Consider the following 20,170-nt stretch of genomic DNA (forward strand, 5'->3'; position numbering starts at 1 on the left):
CCAAGGTCAGTCTGACAGATCCCTCACTAAAAGGTCACATATATGTCATTATACAATACAGACTACATTATACAACTTATGTATGATGTTTAAGTATGTATTACATTGAAGGTCAGTCTAGCAGATTCCAAGGTCAGTCTGCCAGATCCCTCACTAAAAAGTCACATATATGTCATTATACAATAACAGGGAATTGTTCAGTATATCTCTGTCACCTATATTATGTAATATTATAAATGTCAGACTAGCAGATTCCAAGGTCAGTCTAGCTGATTCCATGAAATAAGGTCACATATATGTCATTATACAATAACAGGGAAGTGTATTACTGCCATATAATGTCCCTGCCATTCAAAATATCATACAGTGCAGAGTACAATACCGGGATCTTATTCCCAAATCATATCAAGGCCACATTAAATATTATTTCAGCAATCAAAATCTTTTAAATTTGATAAAGAAGATTTCAAATAAAGAAACTGTACTGATGAAAACTTTTATCCAGTATGAAATTTATAATAATGTGGATCTGCAATACCTTAATGCAGTTTAAAACTCTATAATAGAATATCATTGAATACAAATTCATTTTTAATTTATAAATATATATTTTTTAGCATATAAAACATTTAAACATAGCAAAATCAAATATTGTCTAAAATTGTGATTCAATATAAACAGATTAGCAGTGAATGTCATTCTTTTCACATGACAATAACACATTTTTGGAGAAATTCTTTGCAAAGCTAAGGGTCATAAAAGTTATTTTCGTTTTAAAACTTTCTTCTCTCGGCTGATGGATTCTCTTGGCTAAATAAAAAAGGAAAATATCAATAAATACAAGCGAAACTTCTTTATAATAATGCTGAATAACTGTTTTTCACTCTAACAGATAAAATTAATCCCATTGTAACCTCATATTAACTTTTGATGCCAATCTCTAACCATAAGAATTTTCAATAAGGTATCTTTATTTTTACAAATAGTTGTCATGTTCAAGAAAACCAAAATATTCATTTTCTTTGCCTATACATATATTTTTCATTGTAGGAAAACTTACCTTCTTAGCAGAAGTCTTTTTGCATGATTTTTCACCATTTTCTCCCTTAAAAAAGAAAAAACCAGCAATTTTTATAATCATGCATACACAAAACTAGTATGTGAGGCAGCTGTGAAGTATATTTTTATATCAAATTTGTCATTCATAGCATTTGTTAAATTTTATGAATATAACATATATAAATTAAATATATAATATACCCAAAACTTTATTGAACACATATCGCAAATGAAGCTTTCTTTTAGTTTGTTCTCCTCCCCAACACAGTGGTTTTTTCTATGGAACTTTCTGCTACATTTCTCACAATTTATCTAGATAAATGAAATGTATATATTATTTGTAAAGAACTCTACATCTTTTCATAAACAGAAATGTTACCCAATTATTAGAGAAAGAAATCAGTTTCATATCTTAATACCCCACCTCATTATTTCTTCTTGTCACAGATCCACATGTAGGGCAATGTTCTGTCAGGTACACTGAAGCAAATATACAACAGCAGGAAAGAATTAAAGATAAATATAGAAGTAGAAAAATGTAATTACAAGATAAAATTCTCAGAAATATTGTGTATCTACACACACCTTCAAACATCATTAAATTAGTAGCAATTTTGATTCGCATCGAGTCCAGGTCTGCTTTGGTGATGTTTGTGATGGACTGCCCATTGAAATGTCTTTCTGCAAACTGTTAAGTAATTCTGAGTACATGTAGTAATTATTTAAATATCTCTATTTAAAGGACATTATATATTTTTCAAACTAAAAATAATCTGAAATTATTCATGCTATTCAAAATTTCTTGGAGTATTAAGGGAAATGCACATACCAAAAGGCAGTACACTCCACAATTGAAACTGTCAATTTGCTTTGAATGTTCCCTTGTTTCCACTCTCCACTGCCTGTTATCCAGCTCATTGAAAGCAATCATTCGTGCACCCATGTATAAACTTAATTAAAGATGAAAACATTTTTTAAACAATGTTTTAAAAAATTTCAAATATCTCTTCTATCAATGTACTCTTAACACCAGAAATTCAATATTTAACTCACTTTTGTCCACTTAATTGATACAAATTATTTATTGAAATTTATATGGCACTTGAATCTACCACTGATATTTTAAAAGGGTGTTTTCTATATATATAAATATATATTAGTAAAGCAACATGAAAATTTGTATGTGTATAAAAATTTTATTAGTTTGGTTCATGTAGGGCTTATAGTTGCTTGTGAATAAAATATAGGTCAGATCCAGCATCTGAAGCAAGTCTGGTAGTGTCCATCTCTAGATGCATCATCCGTGCAAGTTTCTTTTGCCCTAACTTGGGATAGGATAGCAAATATGATTTTAAGGATGGCCTTATGTTTTTTTCTCCTGAATGTACTTTTATGAATTTGCACTATTTAAAAAACACAGAAAACATATTCTAATATAGAATAAGGTTAACAATTTTTTCTTTGCATTCTTAAATGTACATACCACCAATTTCTTTGAACTTCTCTTATTTGGATCCTCCTCTCAGTCATTGGATTGTAGAAATAAATCAATCCCTTCTTTGGTTCAACTATCTATGTACATGTGGAAAACAAACACAAAAAAAGAAATGTAATGTATTATTGACAATGAAATGTATAATCTTTCAAATGTAGTCTATGATCCCTTGTTGATTGATCCACAGTTAAGAATAGTGTAGTGGGGTTAAGTTCATTTATAAATTATAATAATCTGATTTCTCCTTTTATAAATTCAGATGTATCTTTCAGGGTATCCGTAAGATCCTATTTCCCTTTGACCGTTATTTCCCTTGACTTCACCTTGGTTAATTCTGGGCATGATTGAGCAAGTAGAATATTGACAACTTCCTCAATTATAAAACTTCAATGTATCATACACTGTACAATTAATTTTTGTGGTATAATCATAAAAAAGAAAAAAAACAATAATTACCACCAATGTCCAATGGTGATGTTTGATAACAGCTCCTACTATGGCTTCACATTCAAATACTTTCAACTATAAATGAAAAAGAACAAAAATACAAAATAATTCAGGATTTTATGCTAAATAACGCAGGAGGTTACAATATATTTCAATTTATATGATCATTTTGATTCATTAATGAGGTAAAATTGTTGTTCTTTTTATACTTCAAGCATTCCATATTATGCATATGCACTTTATATGTCACAAGGAAATACATACCTGACATAAGATAAGGGATTTTTTTTCACATGTATGTCAACAAGTTAAAAAATATCTTTACAAGTTTCTGTATATCTTGACAATTAAAACATTCCTGAATCTACATATGCTAATTTCCAACGGTTTAAGACTATATGCCAATATTTACACTACATCATTTTAATTCAAGATGAACAATTAAATGATTTGAAAAACTACCTTCTTCCTACATCCTTCCAAAGAGAATGTGCCACTCATAATCGAAGTCATTGTTTGTGAAGGGTACATTGTGATATGGTTACCCTTTTCAATTTCAGCTTGAACTATAAATGCAACATATGCATCAATGACCTGTAAAAATATTGAAGAACATGAATTACATAAATTAATCCTAAACCAACACCCTTAAATCATTTCATTTGAATGGTTACTTTGTATAATTTAACTTCAGTAAAGCAAATTTAGTTGAACTATATTATCTTAAATACAGAGCTGAGTCAAAAGTCTGAACCTCTTTAATATTCTTCATGTTTTGTACCTTTGATATCTTTGGTCATCTTATACTGTAAACCAACTTTTTTCGTGTGCAAGAAATTTTCACAAAGTTCGGGAGAGCCTCGTCATCGCGAATATTTCTCGCCATGAACCAGTCCTTAAAGTCGCTGTTTCCATTGAGAAAAGTTTCGAGAAAGGCTTGGTCGCCAAAATTAATCATCGCAAACTTGGTTATCCCCAGTAAATCGCAAAATAAAGTCGTCATGAATAAAAGTTGGTTTACAGTATCTAAAATTTTAGCATTGTTCCCAATTAGTTTGAGATAAGGAGATTTCACCTGATCTGTTAACCATTTCCCAGAAGCGAGTGACCTAAAATCATCATCTGTCACATTGTAGTTCGACACTCTTGCTATTATATAGTTGGTACTCTCCCTGAGGCTCCATAGCTTCTTAACTGCATCTAAAGCTGTGAAGTCATATTGTAATTATCTCATCAATCATTTTGTTATGTTTTAAGTAGATGAAATATTAAAATACATCAAATTATTTTACCATTACTAATGCAGTAAATAAATGAATTGTACGTGTAACATAGAAAAGGGTGTTAATCATGAACAAATACACAATGCCATACCATAGATACAAGAAGAAAGTGAGCAGGACTATGTAAATTTTTAATATACCCTGATTGCGGTCCATCTGTGTAAGTGGTTGAATATCAGCCTCTCCCTCAAAGTGAACTTTTTTGCCAATACATTTTGTACTCCTGTCTTTTATCTTTAATATACTTTTTGGATGTTTGGAGTCTGTAAAAAGATTTCAAACAACTATTACTTCGTTGCAGATAATACAGTCAAACCTTTTTATCTTGGACATGATGGGATCAAGAAAAAAAAAAAAACAAGAAACAAATTGCCAGATTAGATTTCTGATAATTCAATATCAAGAGTTTTGGACATATAATTTATTTCATCATATCAATGGTATTTTTAACTGTTTCAGTTATTTAAGTTCCAGATATCAAAGTTCAACTGTTTAAGAACCATAGACATATTAGGGTCACAAGTAAATCTTCATGAATTAACTTGTTAGTACCTATAACAATCCTTAACATAATCAACAATTTGACCATGAAGATAATGCTTTTAAAAGCAATTCTAATAACTGTACCATTAGTTCTTGCTCCTTTGGAATTTAATGACTGAATAGACTTAAGTGCATCAATACAAGCTGCCATGGAATCTTGTGCCTCTTTATCTTCCTTTTCAATATTTCGATGCAACTGAAATTTTCCTTTCTTCACTGGAAATAGAATAATCAGAAAGTAAGAAATAACTTAAACATAAATGAATATACACATAATTTTATTCATCCCTGCATCATATAAATGATGCATGAATGCATACTGCAAATGACATAGTTTTTTTTTCATGATTAGCAGTAAAAAAAATTAAATACACACTTTATTCCTAGAATTGAAGAATCATTTGAGCCACTATTCACATTAGAAATATATACATACCAAGTGTCCATAGAAGTAGTAAAGCAAATCGAAAATTATGCTGTTCTTCCAAACCAGGACACAGTTTTTTTGCATCATTAATAATTGCCATGAGAATAGCATCATGATCACTTCCATCAATGTCTTCAGATGGAAAAAGCTGCTCTAATAAAGCAAGACCTGTACGAGCAACTATATCTGTGGAGACACTGCTTGATAACCTGGCATTATCAATCAATCTATCAACCTCTTTCTGTGACATCTCTTTCAACATTTCTACAATGTAACATACACCCTTTTTATTTTTGTTTTCTTAAAATAAACATGAGAAATGCATTTTTATATTTTAAAAATTTGAATCTCCTTTAAAAAAATCTTTTGTTGCGTTTTGTTCATCTGATCCTTCAAATGAAAATAAAATTTCCATCCGTACATGATACACTATATAGGTTAAAAAAAAAGCTTACTTATTTTTCACTGCACAAGCTTTAGAATTTCAATCATAATTTTTTTTTCAGGAAAATAAGATTCAAAAAGTAAGGTACCTGTGATATCTTCCTGTATTGTATTGGGAACCGTTTCATGTCCCTCTATTATGATTGTTTCACTACATGCACGTTCCTTCTTTTGTAACTTTAGTGGTGGCCTTTTATTTCCTCTCCTTGACCCCTTTTTTTTCTTTTTCATGTTCTCTTGAATTTTGATTGTCTTACTTGGAAAATCTTCTTGTGCTGCCGGTCTTTTTACAGCCTTCTTTGTCTTTTTATCTACATGTACATCCTCTGTGCAAAGTCCACTATCCAGGTATAAACTGTTGTTGAAGGTACTCAAAGCTTCCTTCAACTGAGCATCAAGAACTCTAAAAGCATTGGCGCTTTGGCAGAGATAGGTGGCATTATGTAACAGTGAGAGTTTTTCTCTACACTGGACTGCCAATGCTTTTAGGGACTTAGGGCCTTTCTTTGCTGATGGAAGGTCAGTAAATTGTGTTGCATCATCAGTGGCATCAAGTAATTGTGTTGCATCTAAATTTTCCAACTCATCTTCCTCAAGTGTCTCGGATGGAATTGGCATTTGAATGCCAATCACATGTGAGTCGATGTTAAAATATGGGGAGGAGATGTACTCTGGAGGTAAATCTTCCCATGATAATTCTGTGTGCTTTATGATGGCAAAAATGTGCTTGCAAGGAAGCAATGTCCACATCCACGCGTGGCATCCACAGCTTGGCATCCCTTTCCCATTGTCAATTGTGACCTGGTACCCTTTTTTCTGTTCAGTATCAGACTGACTTTTCACCTTTCATAAATAAATAATTTCATTAAACATGGAAGTACAATTTATATTAATTACTTCAATATCTTTTTCATATACCAGCTATTTTAAAGTTTTGCATGAAAGTGTATGCATAGGGATTATGAGGTAAGGAATATTTCAGGTATATAAATATTCATACAAATACAAATGTCCCTTAAATGTTAAATTTAAGGCTTTTATCTTAATTCAGCATAAAAATCTATTTTGCTAGAAAAATGGTTGTAACCTCACATGACATGGTTTCTGCTACAATGTACTTATATTATTAATAAACAACATGTTTGAATGTCTTAATTCATAATGCATTGTACATCTCCATGATTTAAGTTCACTGAAGTTACCTTGTATGTTCTATTGCCCAGAGATATAACTTCAGTTGCATCAATGGTGTCTGCTAATTCCATTTTTGACATGCAGTGCTTTATGAAGCTTGGAGGTCTGTTCTTCAAAAACTCGGGTACATCAGTTACATAAGATCGTCCAAACATATTTGTTGCTGTGGCATTATCTCTTATATACCTAAATAGAATAACACTTTTTAATTAAAAACAAGACATTTCAAGTTAGCATTGTAAAATGATATCAAGCTCTAACAGCTAAGTGTAAATATCTGAAGAATTACTTTCTATACATGAAATCAATATGGATAGGGCAGATTTAAACTTTATTGAATCAAAATTAATTTAATAGGTATTTTTGAATTAGACTATAGCATTATACATGTATAATAAAAAATAAAAAAGATTGTTAAATTACTATTAGCAAAATCTTGACACCAATTGCTCCCCCCCCCTTCCCCTCAAAAAGACAACAACAAAAAAGATGTTTGTGATACACTGATGCACCTGTCATGGCTTATGGCCAGGGTTGAATTTTCTCAAATGTATGTCAAACTCCAAAGGTCACCGTCAAGAGGTAAAAAGTGTTGGTACCCAAACGAAAGTCATGTTAAATGGAGTATACCTATTAGATATCAAAGCCATCGTTCATACTATTCAAACATCATGACCAAGGTTAAATTTTTAAAGAACATCAAACTTCAAGGTCAAATTTGGTGGTATCCAAAGAAAGGTCTTGACACAAGGAATACACCTATTAAATATGAAATCCGTAGCTCACCCAATGTGCAAGGTTAAAGTTTTTGCAGACAAACAGACAGACAGACAGACAGCTAGACAGACCGATGGACATGGTAAGAGCTATAATTCCTTGAAACTTTGTTTATGGGGGCATAAAACAGTTATTAGTCAACTATTAATCCTGATTGATGATCTTTTATGTGTACAATGAAATTCACATCAAGAGACATAAATTAATGAACAAGAGACAGTGAGAAACATACTGGACATTTCAAGCTTGATAATACTGGACATTTCAAGCTTGATAATATGAAGCAAAGGAGATCTAAAGTAACTACTTGTATACAGATGTGATGCCATATCAATAACATTACATGCAGCTGAACATTGGTATACAAAGCTAAATAGTATTTTCCCTTTTCTTGCATAACAGGCAAGACATAAAACATATTTGTGACATTTAAAGTTCTTGAGGTCTCCCATATCACAGGATATATTTAAAATTATGATTTCAATTAATGACAGAAACAAATATTTATGCATTCAAGTTGAAAAATGAAGGATGTATTTAAAAGTGTTAATGACTGCAATGGTAATAAAAAAAAAGGGGATGTGTGTTTCCAGAAGTATGAATTTTTACATAAAAATTGTATAAATATACATGAATAAAAAAAAATTTACCTTACCCTGCCATAGTATACTTACTTGTGTTTTTTTCTCTCTCAACTGTATGAATAACCATCAACTCACAACTCATCAAAACAAATTGCATGCAAAATTATGTTGCCATTTCTGAAATCCAATGTTTTGATCTCTCTGATTTACATGTATTTAACGTGATCATCATTCTTAAATCATGAAAAAAAAATCTTTGATAATTATAAATGATATGATTGTTCCTTGTTAAAGGGATTTTTTTTCATTCAATAATAATGATTCTGAAATAAAGGGGAATTTCAAATTATTTTCAAATTGTTTTTACATAACTAATTTAACAAAACAAAATTAAACCAAATCATGCAAAGCAATCAACAAATGCATAATTTTTAAAAAGGTTCATGCAACTGAAACTGAAACTTAAACCTACTTGAGCATCATTGTTGGTAAATACTGATGCACAAGGCTTGTGATCATTCCTGACACGTTGTTGTTTTTTCGCTGTTCCAAAAACTGATATTTGAAAACTTTATTCTGTCTCTCTAATCCGTTATTTGTGTTGACCAATAGCCCAGATCCATATCTTTGTGACCAAACCCAGCGCTATATATGTAAAAACAAACCAAATATAAATATTACTAGATATACAGTTTTTACATTAAAAAAAAAAATTACAAGTCACAAGAAGCTAAGGCAAATGACATCAAAATTTGACAAAGATTTAGGGGGTCCTTTATCTTGCTGTGTATCATTCTTTCTTAAATGGTTAAGTTGTTCAATCAGGAATACAAACAAAAGAGATCTGAAATTCTTTGTCATGAAATTAATAAATATCAATTAAAAAACCTTTTTTTCTGTCAACCATGTTTTTGAAAACCAGTTTCTCAGACGACTATTACTGGCCCAGATATCAGATTTTTGCAAGGCAGAGATGGCTGAGGTGTATTCACTCTCTGATGTTGCATGAGCACACCTCCTCAACATACCCAGCACTCGGTCTTTGCAGTCAGCAAGACCATTGTCAGTCTTACTGATCCATCTTGACCAACTTTGCTCTCTGTGAAAATCACAGATAAAAACAAAGCTTTCTGAAAGAAAAAAGATATGGATATAGCAGTTTGAAGTACCAGGGGTACATGACTACATATATTACATTTATATGTACATGTATAATAATTATTACTTATAATAATTTTTCTGTCAAATTTCTTTCTCAACACTGAACAGTTAGAAGTATTACTGTTGCAAGAAAATTTAATGCCATCATAACCAACAAATAATCATTATCTCTAAATAAATTGAAATTTTGTTTTAAAAAAACTTAAGAAAAAAGAATAATCATTATACCAGGGAAAACTTCCTCAATGGCAACAATTTCCCTTTCACAGAAATCTGTCATAAAGAATTTTGGTTCCCATGACCATTCAGCTGGCCGGTCCGGCGCATCAAGGAGCCAAGTTTTAATGGTTTCTAGACCCTGCATAATCGAATTCTTTCTTTCGTGCTGCACAATGAATTCTGCAGCAACACTGTATCCGACATTAGTCTTTACAGCGAGAAAAAACAGGGGTAATGCATACTTCGTTGTCCTGTATGTTGCATCAAGAAGGCAGAGGGAGTTTCCATACCTGTAACAAATTGCATTATGAAATAGGGATTTAAAAAATTAAAGCAAAAAAAATGTGTCTCTGAAACACTAAGCCCCCATATGGCATTAAATTAAATTATGGTAAAGTTTGAAGATTCTCAAATACAAGTCAATCTCTAAGATCAAGGTCAAGAGATAAAAATGTTACCCAAAGAAAGGTCACAGAAAATATAATTGTGAAATATTAAAGCCCATTTATTAACTGTTAAAAAGTTAGGGAAAGGGTTATTTTTTTTTATTGGTGGTCAAATTTAAAGGATCATAATTGTTGGTATACTTCAAATCTGGAATAATCTGTACTGTTGATAAATTTTATGCTACTTTGTGAGTACATTGTATTCGCAAAAAAATTTTTCTTAAAAATAAATCAACAACAAAAAAAGTAATCAAATTTTTTTCCCCAAAATCTTTAATTGCAGGGGCATGAGAAACTAAAAGAAATATCTGGTACAAAGCAAATCACTTACAAAATTTATATGATTCTTCAAAATATCTGTCAATTCTTACAATTAAAAAAGAAATTATCAAACCTATACAGGAGATGACGTTGGAATTCACTTTGATGACAGAAGAAAAATTCTGTTGTCTCAGTCGTCTGGATTTGAGGATAGACCTCATCATCATCATCCTGCTCTACGCACTCTACATCCTGCAAAATATCTTTGTCACTTGGTGTAGAGTCAGAGGCGGGCATAAAGATGAAATTATCCCTGGGATAATTGTCTTGCCACTCTGCTACCTTATGCAGAAGGTTTTCTTGATCTATCCTTGAATATCTATGTAAAAAAGATATTACTGAAAATTAACACTCTCTTTGCCTTTTGCATGGTCAATTGTTTTTAGTCATATGTACAAATATTAGTGTTGGCAACGAGTACCCGGTTAACCGGTTAACCGTCGAACGATGCGAGTATCGGTTAGTAAAACTGCTATTCGGTTACTCGGATAAAAATACATTTTTCATAGTAAATACGTATAAAATGATTTTGTATGCGGTTTGTAAATGTATATTGGCACATTTCCCTAAATTAATTACCGTTAATTGCCGTTAGGCTTGCTCTACTGGTTTACAATTGGGATCGATTTGTTTTGATTGGTTTTCACAGCGTATATAATTGATGGCTTTGATTACCAGGGGGGTACATGTTTTGAAAACCTGAGTTATAATTACCTAAATAGACCTGTGATAGTTAGAAGAAGTTACTTTCACAAGATGCCGCCTCAAACATCTAAAGCGTGGATATATATTTTTTTAAAAACCGACTGAATCGAAATCTGTCAAATGCAAATTATGTGAATCGGAGTTGTTATATACGGGTGGAACTACAATATGCTAAATCACCTTAGATTGAAACATAATTCGGAAACCAGTGACTTGCAGGAAACTCCACAAAAACAACCAGCAATTACAGGGTCATGTGTTGATTATTTTTTTCTTAAAGGAAAACAAACTGACTATTTCAAGTGACATTTAAAATCAATAGTGTTCGAAGATGTTGTGTTTTTTAAAGTTTGTATTTGTAAATAAATTAAAACTCATATACAATGTACGTTGCATTCGTGGATTATTTTTCCCAATAAGTAAAAGGATGAGGTTAATAATACATACGGAAACTATAGCAAAAAAATCATCCGAGTAACCGGGTACTCGATCGGAAGATTAAGCGAGTAACCGGTTACTAAAAATCGTCCGATTTGCCAACACTAACAAATATAAATGATATATACATAGACATAGTAGAAACTAGATTTTGATAAAAATAAACATTTCAGCAAGTCCTTGTCACCATACCTCAAGCGTAGCTGGGCAAGGTATATATGGGTTCTTATTGTTTCGTCTTTTGGGTAGTATGCGGCATCAGTTACTGCAGGGCGTTTTGTGTCTTTAAACAACATGGTTTCAACAAACACATGCAAATGTCTTCGCATCTCTGAGACACTTGTTACCCCATGTCCAACAAGTTCCCCCAGTTTATCTCGAACTTCCTTGGATAGAGGATTCATGAAACCCGCAAGCTGAAAATTGTATTACATATCAGTTCTATAAAAGGACACATTAATTAACACTTTATTTCTCTTAATCCTCATCTACCTTTAATAGATGAATGGTATAGGTGTGAATTCTTCATATGATCATATTTCTGTTAGTCTTAACCAATCAACTGAATCTTCTAAGTTGTCATAATATTGTTACTTGTTCTAAACAGTGCGATATGGGTGATTTCTAAACAGTGCGATATGGGTGATGTCACATTAACCCATATCAATGACAAATCTATATCAAAGTGGACGTAATGTTTATATACAGTTTAAAAAGTTAAATAGCTTGATATTAATAAAATATGCATGTAATATTATAATTGCAAAAAACTTTTGGCTGAACTTTAGACCCATAATTGGCTCTATTATATATCTAAAAAAAAATGTTCATGTACATCCATGAAAAAATTAACCTGAGGGCTGATACTGTAGTCATGGGTTGATATGGGTAATGATACAGATTTTACTATGTATCATTATAGTGACCCTTTTTTTTTTAAATATATTAATCGACTGATCAGAATCAAAATCAATAGTGTTATGTGTGTACTTTTCTTAATGGTCAATATTAAAATTAAATGACTGTAAATATCTTTTTTAGGTCTGAAGATATCAATTAGGTTTCCTATACCTTTATATGACTTAATTATTTACTGAATACAATTTGTTATTTACTTGTCCAGTAAGATGTGTTGACTCATGATCCTCGTTCTTCGGAAGCAAGATATAAATCCGCCTCTCTCTTTTGACATTACTGGGCACATCTGAAAGGTCATCCCTCAATAGTTCACTAGCATTTCTTTTAACTTTTTCTGTGTTTTTCATAACCTATCAAACAATACCAATATAATATATTTTTAAAATCTCTTATACATAAAAATGCAGTAAAACTTGGTTATAATGAAGTAACTGGGTCCTATGAAATGACTTTGCTATATCTGAAATTTGTTATATCCATATTAGGGTTTGGACATATATATTTTCATGTTTTTACCTGATAGTCAGGGAAGAAGACAACATCTTTCATGATAATCCTAGCCTGGCAATCTTTTTTTTTAGAAGCTTGAAGTAACTGTTTACGTTTCCTAGGGACTGGATGATCACCCTGATAAATGCAATCACACATTAAGAAACTCATATTTAAAATCAAATCAAAAGAACATATTAAATAAAAAGTATAAAAAGTACTAGAATCTGCTAGACTGACCTTCAGTATAATACATACTAAAACATCTTACATAAGTTGTATATTGTATTAAATCGCTATTGTTTAATGACATATATGTGACCTTTTAGTGATGGATCTGGCAGACTGACCTTGGAATCTGCTGGACTGACCTTCAATGTGATACATACCAAAACATCATACATAAGTTGTATATTGTAATCGGTATTGTATAATGACATATATGTGACCTTTTAGTGAGGGATCTGGCAGACTGACCTTGGAATCTGCTAGACTGACCTTCAATATTATACATATTAAAACATCATATGGAAGTTGTATATTGTAATCGGTATTGTATAATGAGATATATGTGAACTTTTAGTGGGGGATCTGGCAGACTGACCTTGGAATCTGCTAGACTGACCTTCAATGTAATACATACCAAAACATCGTACATAAGTTGTATATTGTAATCGGTATTGTATAATGACATATATGTGACCTTTTAGTGAGAGATCTGGCAGACTGACCTTGGAATCTGCTAGACTGACTTTCAATATTATACATACTAAAACATTGTACTGAAGTTTTATATTGTAATCGGTATTGTATAATGACATACATGTGACCTTTTAGTGGGTGATCTGGTAAAATGACCTATGAATCTGCTAGACCGACCTTCAATATTATACATACTAAAACATCGTACATAAGTTGTATATTGTAATCGGTATTGTATAATGACATATATGTGACCTTTTAGTGGGGGATCTGGCAGACTGACCTTGGAATCTGCTAGACTGACTTTCAATATTATACAATATACATACTAAAACATCATATGGAAGTTGTATATTGTAATCAGTATTGTATAATGACATATATGTGACCTTTTAGTGAGGGATCTGGCAGACTGACCTTGGAATCTGCTAGACTGACCTTCAATGTAATACATACCAAAACATCATATGGAAGTTGTATATTGTAATCGGTATTGTATAATGACATATATGTGACCTTTTAGTGAGGGATCTGGCAGACTGACCTTGGAATCTGCTAGACTGACCTTCAATGAAATACATACCAAAACATCATATGGAAGTTGTATATTGTAATCGGTATTGTATAATGACATATATGTGACCTTTTAGTGAGGGATCTGGCAGACTGACCTTGGAATCTGCTAGACTGACCTTCAATGTAATACATACTTAAACACAATACGGAAGTTGTATATTGTAATCGGTATTGTATAATGACATATATGTAACCTTTTAGTGAGGGATCTGTCAGACTGACCTTGGAATCTGCTGGACTGACCTTCAATGTAATACGTACCAAAACATCGTACATAAGTTGTATATTGTAATCGGTATTGTATAATGACATATATGTGACCTTTTAGTGAGGGATCTGTCAGACTGACCTTGGAATCTGCTGGACTGACTTTCAATGTAATACATACCAAAACATCGTACATAAGTTGTATATTGTAATCGGTATTGTATAATGACATATATGTGACCTTTTAGTGAGGGATCTGGCAGACTGACCTTGGAATCTGCTAGACTGACCTTCAATGTAATACATACTTAAACATAATACAGAAGTTGTATATTGTAATCGGTATTGTATAATGACATATATGTAACCTTTTAGTGAGGGATCTGTCAGACTGACCTTGGAATCTGCTGGACTGACTTTCAATGTAATACATACCAAAACATCGTACATAAGTTGTATATTGTAATCGGTATTGTATACTGACATATATGTGACCTTTTAGTGAGGGATCTGGCAGACTGACCTTGGAATCTGCTAGACTGACCTTCAATGTAATACATACTTAAACATCGTACATAAGTTGTACATGTATATTGTAATCGGTATTGTATAATGACATATATGTGACCTTTTAGTGAGGGATCTGTCAGACTGACCTTCAATGTAATACATACCAAAACATCATACATAAGTTGTATATTGTAATCGGTATTGTATAATGACATATATGTGACCTTTTAGTGAGGGATCTGGCAGACTGACCTTGGAATCTGCTAGACTGACTTTCAATATTATACATACTAAAACATTGTACTGAAGTTTTATATTGTAATCGGTATTGTATAATGACATATATGTGACCTTTTAGTGAGGGATCTGGCAGACTGACCTTGGAATCTGCTAGACTGACCTTCAATGTAATACATACTTAAACATAATACGGAAGTTGTATATTGTAATCGGTATTGTATAATGACATATATGTAACCTTTTAGTGAGGGATCTGTCAGACTGACCTTGGAATCTGCTGGACTGACCTTCAATGTAATACATACCAAAACATTGTACATAAGTTGTATATTGTAATCGGTATTGTATAATGACATATATGTGACCTTTTAGTGAGGGATCTGTCAGACTGACCTTGGAATCTGCTGGACTGACCTTCAATGTAATACATACCAAAACATCGTACATAAGTTGTATATTGTAATCGGTATTGTATAATGACATATATGTGACCTTTTAGTGAGGGATCTGTCAGACTGACCTTGGAATCTGCTAGACTGACTTTCAATATTATACATACTAAAACATTGTACTGAAGTTGAATATTGTAATCAGTATTGTATAATGCGATATATGTGACTTTTAAGTGAGGGATCTGGCAGACTGACCTTGGAATCTGCTGGACCGACCTTCAATATTATACATATTAAAACATCATATGGAAGTTGTATATTGTAATCAGTATTGTATAATGAGATATATGTGAACTTTAAGTGGGGAATCTGGTAAACTGACCTATGAATCTGCTAGACTGACCTTGAATATTATACATACTAAAACATCGTACATAAGTTGTATATTGTAATCGGTATTGTATAATGACATATATGTGACCTTTTAGTGAGAGATCTGGCAGACTGACCTTGGAATCTGCTAGACTGACTTTCAATATTATACAATATACATACTAAAACATCGTACTGAAGTTTTATTTTGTAATCGGTATTGTATAATGACATATATATGTGACCTTTTAGTGGGGGATCTGGCAGACTGACCTTGGAATCTGCTAGACTGACCTTCAAATGTAATACATACCAAAACATCATATGGAAGTTGTATATTGTAATCGGTATTGTATAATGACATATATGTGACCTTTTAGTGAGGGATCTGGCAGACTGACCTTGGAATCTGCTAGACTGACCTTCAATGTAATACATACCAAAACATCATATGGAAGTTGTATATTGTAATCGGTATTGTATAATGACATATATGTGACCTTTTAGTGAGGGATCTGGCAGACTGACCTTGGAATCTGCTAGACTGACCATAAAATTATACATATTATTTGTCCTTAGTTGACTGACCTGTTACATTACATAGATTAAAATTTACTCTCCTAAAATCTAATTGTGAACATGTTTGTAGTTACAAGTGCAAAATTTTTAAAAATATTTTATTGATGTTCTTGTATTGAATGGGTTCAATCTATATTTCTTTCACTTTTGAAAACATAAAATAATTTTAGATTAATAAAATTATTGAATCAAATGTGTTCTTACACATTTTTAAGTGTATTGATTGTACTTTTAAGTGTTGTTCCATGAAGATCGAGCATTATAAATCTTAAACTAGAGGTATTGTGATCAATGAGCTCACTTAATAATACCCCCGCCTACCATATGAATATAATGGCAGTATCCATGTTTTGCTCTGGAAAATCCAAAATATATGTCAGATCAAAAAGTAAAATAGGAAGTGCACAATGGCAATAATGGCAATATGTAATAAAGATTCTGTGAAAGTTTCATTAAATTTCCTTCAGTGGTATGAGAGGAGTTGTGGATAAGAGATGGGTTTTACCCCCAAAGTGTAACAGACGGACGGACAGACAGGCAGACGGACATACCGATTCCTATAACATAACTTCCCACTTTTCAAGCGGGGGGTATAATACTTATATTATACACTTACCTTAAGGAGAGAGTTCCTCCCTTCTTTGAGCTCATTTTTCTTTTTTTTGTGTTTATCCTTTCCAAAAACGCAGTGCCTTTCACACCTAGCCAGAATGATGAATGGCGTTCCATCATAAGGAACAATGCAAGGGTCTCCAACATCATTAAATCTTACACGAGACTTCTCATTAATAACTGAAACAAACATATTACATTAAAAATATTTTTCTTTGACATGAATCCTATTTAATATGTACAGTTAAATAACTAATGCTTAATCATATGTGAAATTATACTTTGAATTGAAACTTACATGCTTTAATACTCCATCACTGTCCATTCAAGACATGCAACTTAGAAAATGTTTTAAGAATAACAATCTTAGTTAATAATAATTGAATGTAAATTTTTAAAAAATAAAAGCATATTTTATACATGTAATTAATAACAAATTAAGTTTTTAGATATGTTAAATTATTGTGAAATCCAAAGCAATAAATTTAAATTTCACAAGTTTAAGGGTACAACACCCAAATTAAATGTGTACCATCTTCACTTTCAATCATGAATATAAGTTGGTTTGGGGAGGTATAGCGGCTGGAAGATAGATTGTATAAAATAAAATGATATGTGGTATTAATTCTAGTTGGTCTACATGGTCTAGTCATTAAATCAGATTAGTCCAATAGATTTAATCTGCAGTTCGATAAAATTAGATCTTACTATGTGTTTTACATATGTACATTGGGTGGGATTAAAAATTAGGACAGTATGCTAATAAAAGATCAAATGAAAAGAAGTTTTGTGTGTTTTCAGCACTCTATTCACAATATACTATTAATTATAATTCATAAATTGAATCATAAACAGTAAAAAAGGATTTATACTTCTTTGTTTTGATTTCAGTTTGGGCAGCAAGATAAAATTAAATTGTCTATTTTCTCAAATTACCATAATTACACACACACAGGCAGAGAGAGAGAGAGAGAGAGAGAGAGAGAGAGAGAGAGAGAGAGAGAGATAGAAAGAGAGAATTTTGAAAGTGCAAGATAGACATGCATGACTCCAAACAGTCCAAATTATAATGATTGATTGTGTACTTTTTACGTCCCGCTCCAGAATATTTCACTTATATGGAGACGTCACCATTGCTGGTGAAGGGCTGCAAATTTAGGCCTATCGGACACTATAACAATCGTTTTTATATCAAACGTTTATTTTGTCGAGATTGGGGTACTTGTATATCAAGTTTCTCTTCTCTGTAAAATAACGATATCTGTTTATCAGATGAAACAGGCATGCATCCCTTCAAGCGCTGACTGGTGTATTTTTTTTACCCAACGACAGAAACCAACCAACAAACAAAATGTTTGTAATTGTGAGTGAAGAATGTTTAAAATTTAATTAATTAACACGATGAAGTTTCTACGTTCGACTTACCTTTATGACTACATTTTGTTATAAATGAAATCAGTAGAAATATCTTTATTTTCTGCATTTATACTTCGGCATTTAAAATTTGTAGTTACTATACACTTCTTTTGTCTGGAAAGCTATTATAGTATTTAAGTTCGGTTATATTAAGAGTTCTCTGATAGTATTTAAACTTTTCCAAAAGCATATAAATTCCTACATAGATCGTCCGTTATTTCTGAATCCTACGGATGAAATCTCGCGATAGGTGTGTTTTCTACAAATTCTTAAAACAGAGTACCGATCAAAGTGTCAGGTCATGAAATTTTGAGAAGAAACTTCCACCCCACGGAAAAACTACAATACATAGCTCTCTTAATATTGCACAAAAAATGGAAACAGATATGCCATGAAATGGCAGAAACAATGAAAGCAAATCAACTTGATCACAGGGAAAAACCTTAATGGAGCATACCAGAAAATAAAATACTTAGAACTACTCATCTCTGTTCTATGGAATGGGCGTAAGGAGTTAGCAACTACTCACATAAATCACTTTTGCTATCATGTATTTAGTTGGGTTTTTTGTTCTGTTGTCAAACAGACAGCGAAGCTATCAAGATAGGGTATGCATTATGGAATCTCTGTACTATCAGGTCCTGTCTTGTGAACTCATTCTTTATATATCGGTTTGAGTTATGCTGATGTCTGCATCTTTATCGAAACCCTGTGATGTTTTATGATATCTTGTGTGATATCCTTCTGATATCAACAGCAGGACAGGGTTATAAAACAAAACTAACAACGAATTAAATTACAGTAAGGGATTTTTTTTCAATTAAAGGACAATCACATTTATACTGAAAATGAAAAGGAACTAATTATTGATAGACGGTTTTTAACCACAGTGTAGTTGTATCAATATTTTTATTTAATGGAAAGTAACCATCCGGCAAAATAAGCAAGTTTAAAGTAGTTTTTTTGTTCTAAGCAAGAGGGAGAGTGCTATGTAATATAAAATAATTATAAAGGCATATTTATGATTTGAATATGCAATGGATAGTTAAATCAGGATTGAACGTTGGAAAAACTGTATTTTTAAAGGAGGGAGCTTTACAATCTACATATATGTATAATTAAAACAATGCAATGCCACATGGATTTAGTTAGTTTGTTGTTTAACGTCCCTTTGAAGAATTTTCACTCATATGGAGACGCCACCACTTTTCCGGAGGAGGGCTGCAAATGTATTCCTATAATTGACACTCAGGCCATTGAGCATTGAGGGCTTTGTTCTGTGCCAAGACCTACTGCGGTATGACATGTCAATATACCGGTATACGGTGTCATCCGAAGAATCTCAATGTCCCACAGTGTATTCGAACCCACGATGTAAGGATACACTACAGTAGACGCTCTAACCACTGCGTCATGCGAGCGACCACATAGATTAAGACATTTATCATGAAAGCTATACTAGTTTAAATTTCTACTGTATCATTTGACTTTTTAAACATTTTTATAAACAAATCTGAAGTTTTCGTATTCATAATTTGAATAAAATTCAAGTTGCTCTATGTTTTTGGAGAGAGAAGATGGAGCAACCTCAGAAAGCAGAAGTGGATAACAGAT

At 32.1% G+C, this 20,170-nt stretch overlaps 1 protein-coding gene across 1 annotated transcript; it reads right to left on the reverse strand.

Annotated features, from left to right (window-relative positions):
• Positions 1–578: 578 nt before the first annotated feature.
• On the reverse strand, positions 579–17,541 carry LOC134253334 (uncharacterized). Its single transcript, XM_062735866.1, has 23 exons — positions 17,145–17,541; positions 12,978–13,088; positions 12,659–12,811; positions 11,736–11,959; positions 10,474–10,719; positions 9,643–9,923; positions 9,142–9,383; positions 8,726–8,898; positions 6,901–7,078; positions 5,788–6,541; positions 5,264–5,518; positions 4,912–5,043; positions 4,425–4,547; positions 4,077–4,207; positions 3,464–3,595; positions 3,011–3,076; positions 2,543–2,631; positions 1,889–2,009; positions 1,645–1,747; positions 1,484–1,539; positions 1,261–1,371; positions 1,061–1,105; positions 579–810 (listed from the first exon to the last, which is right to left on the reverse strand). The coding sequence occupies exons 1-23, from the start codon at positions 17,331–17,333 to the stop codon at positions 763–765; spliced, it is 3,963 nt and encodes a 1,320-aa protein (XP_062591850.1). The 5' UTR covers positions 17,334–17,541; the 3' UTR covers positions 579–762.
• Between the last annotated feature and the right edge of the window lie 2,629 nt (positions 17,542–20,170).

The sequence above is a fragment of the Saccostrea cucullata genome, unplaced genomic scaffold (genome assembly GCF_032062105.1).
Source record: "Saccostrea cucullata isolate Sc308-1 unplaced genomic scaffold, CSIRO_AGI_Scuc_v1 ctg176, whole genome shotgun sequence".
In the NCBI taxonomy this organism is placed as follows: Eukaryota; Metazoa; Mollusca; class Bivalvia; order Ostreida; family Ostreidae; genus Saccostrea; species Saccostrea cuccullata.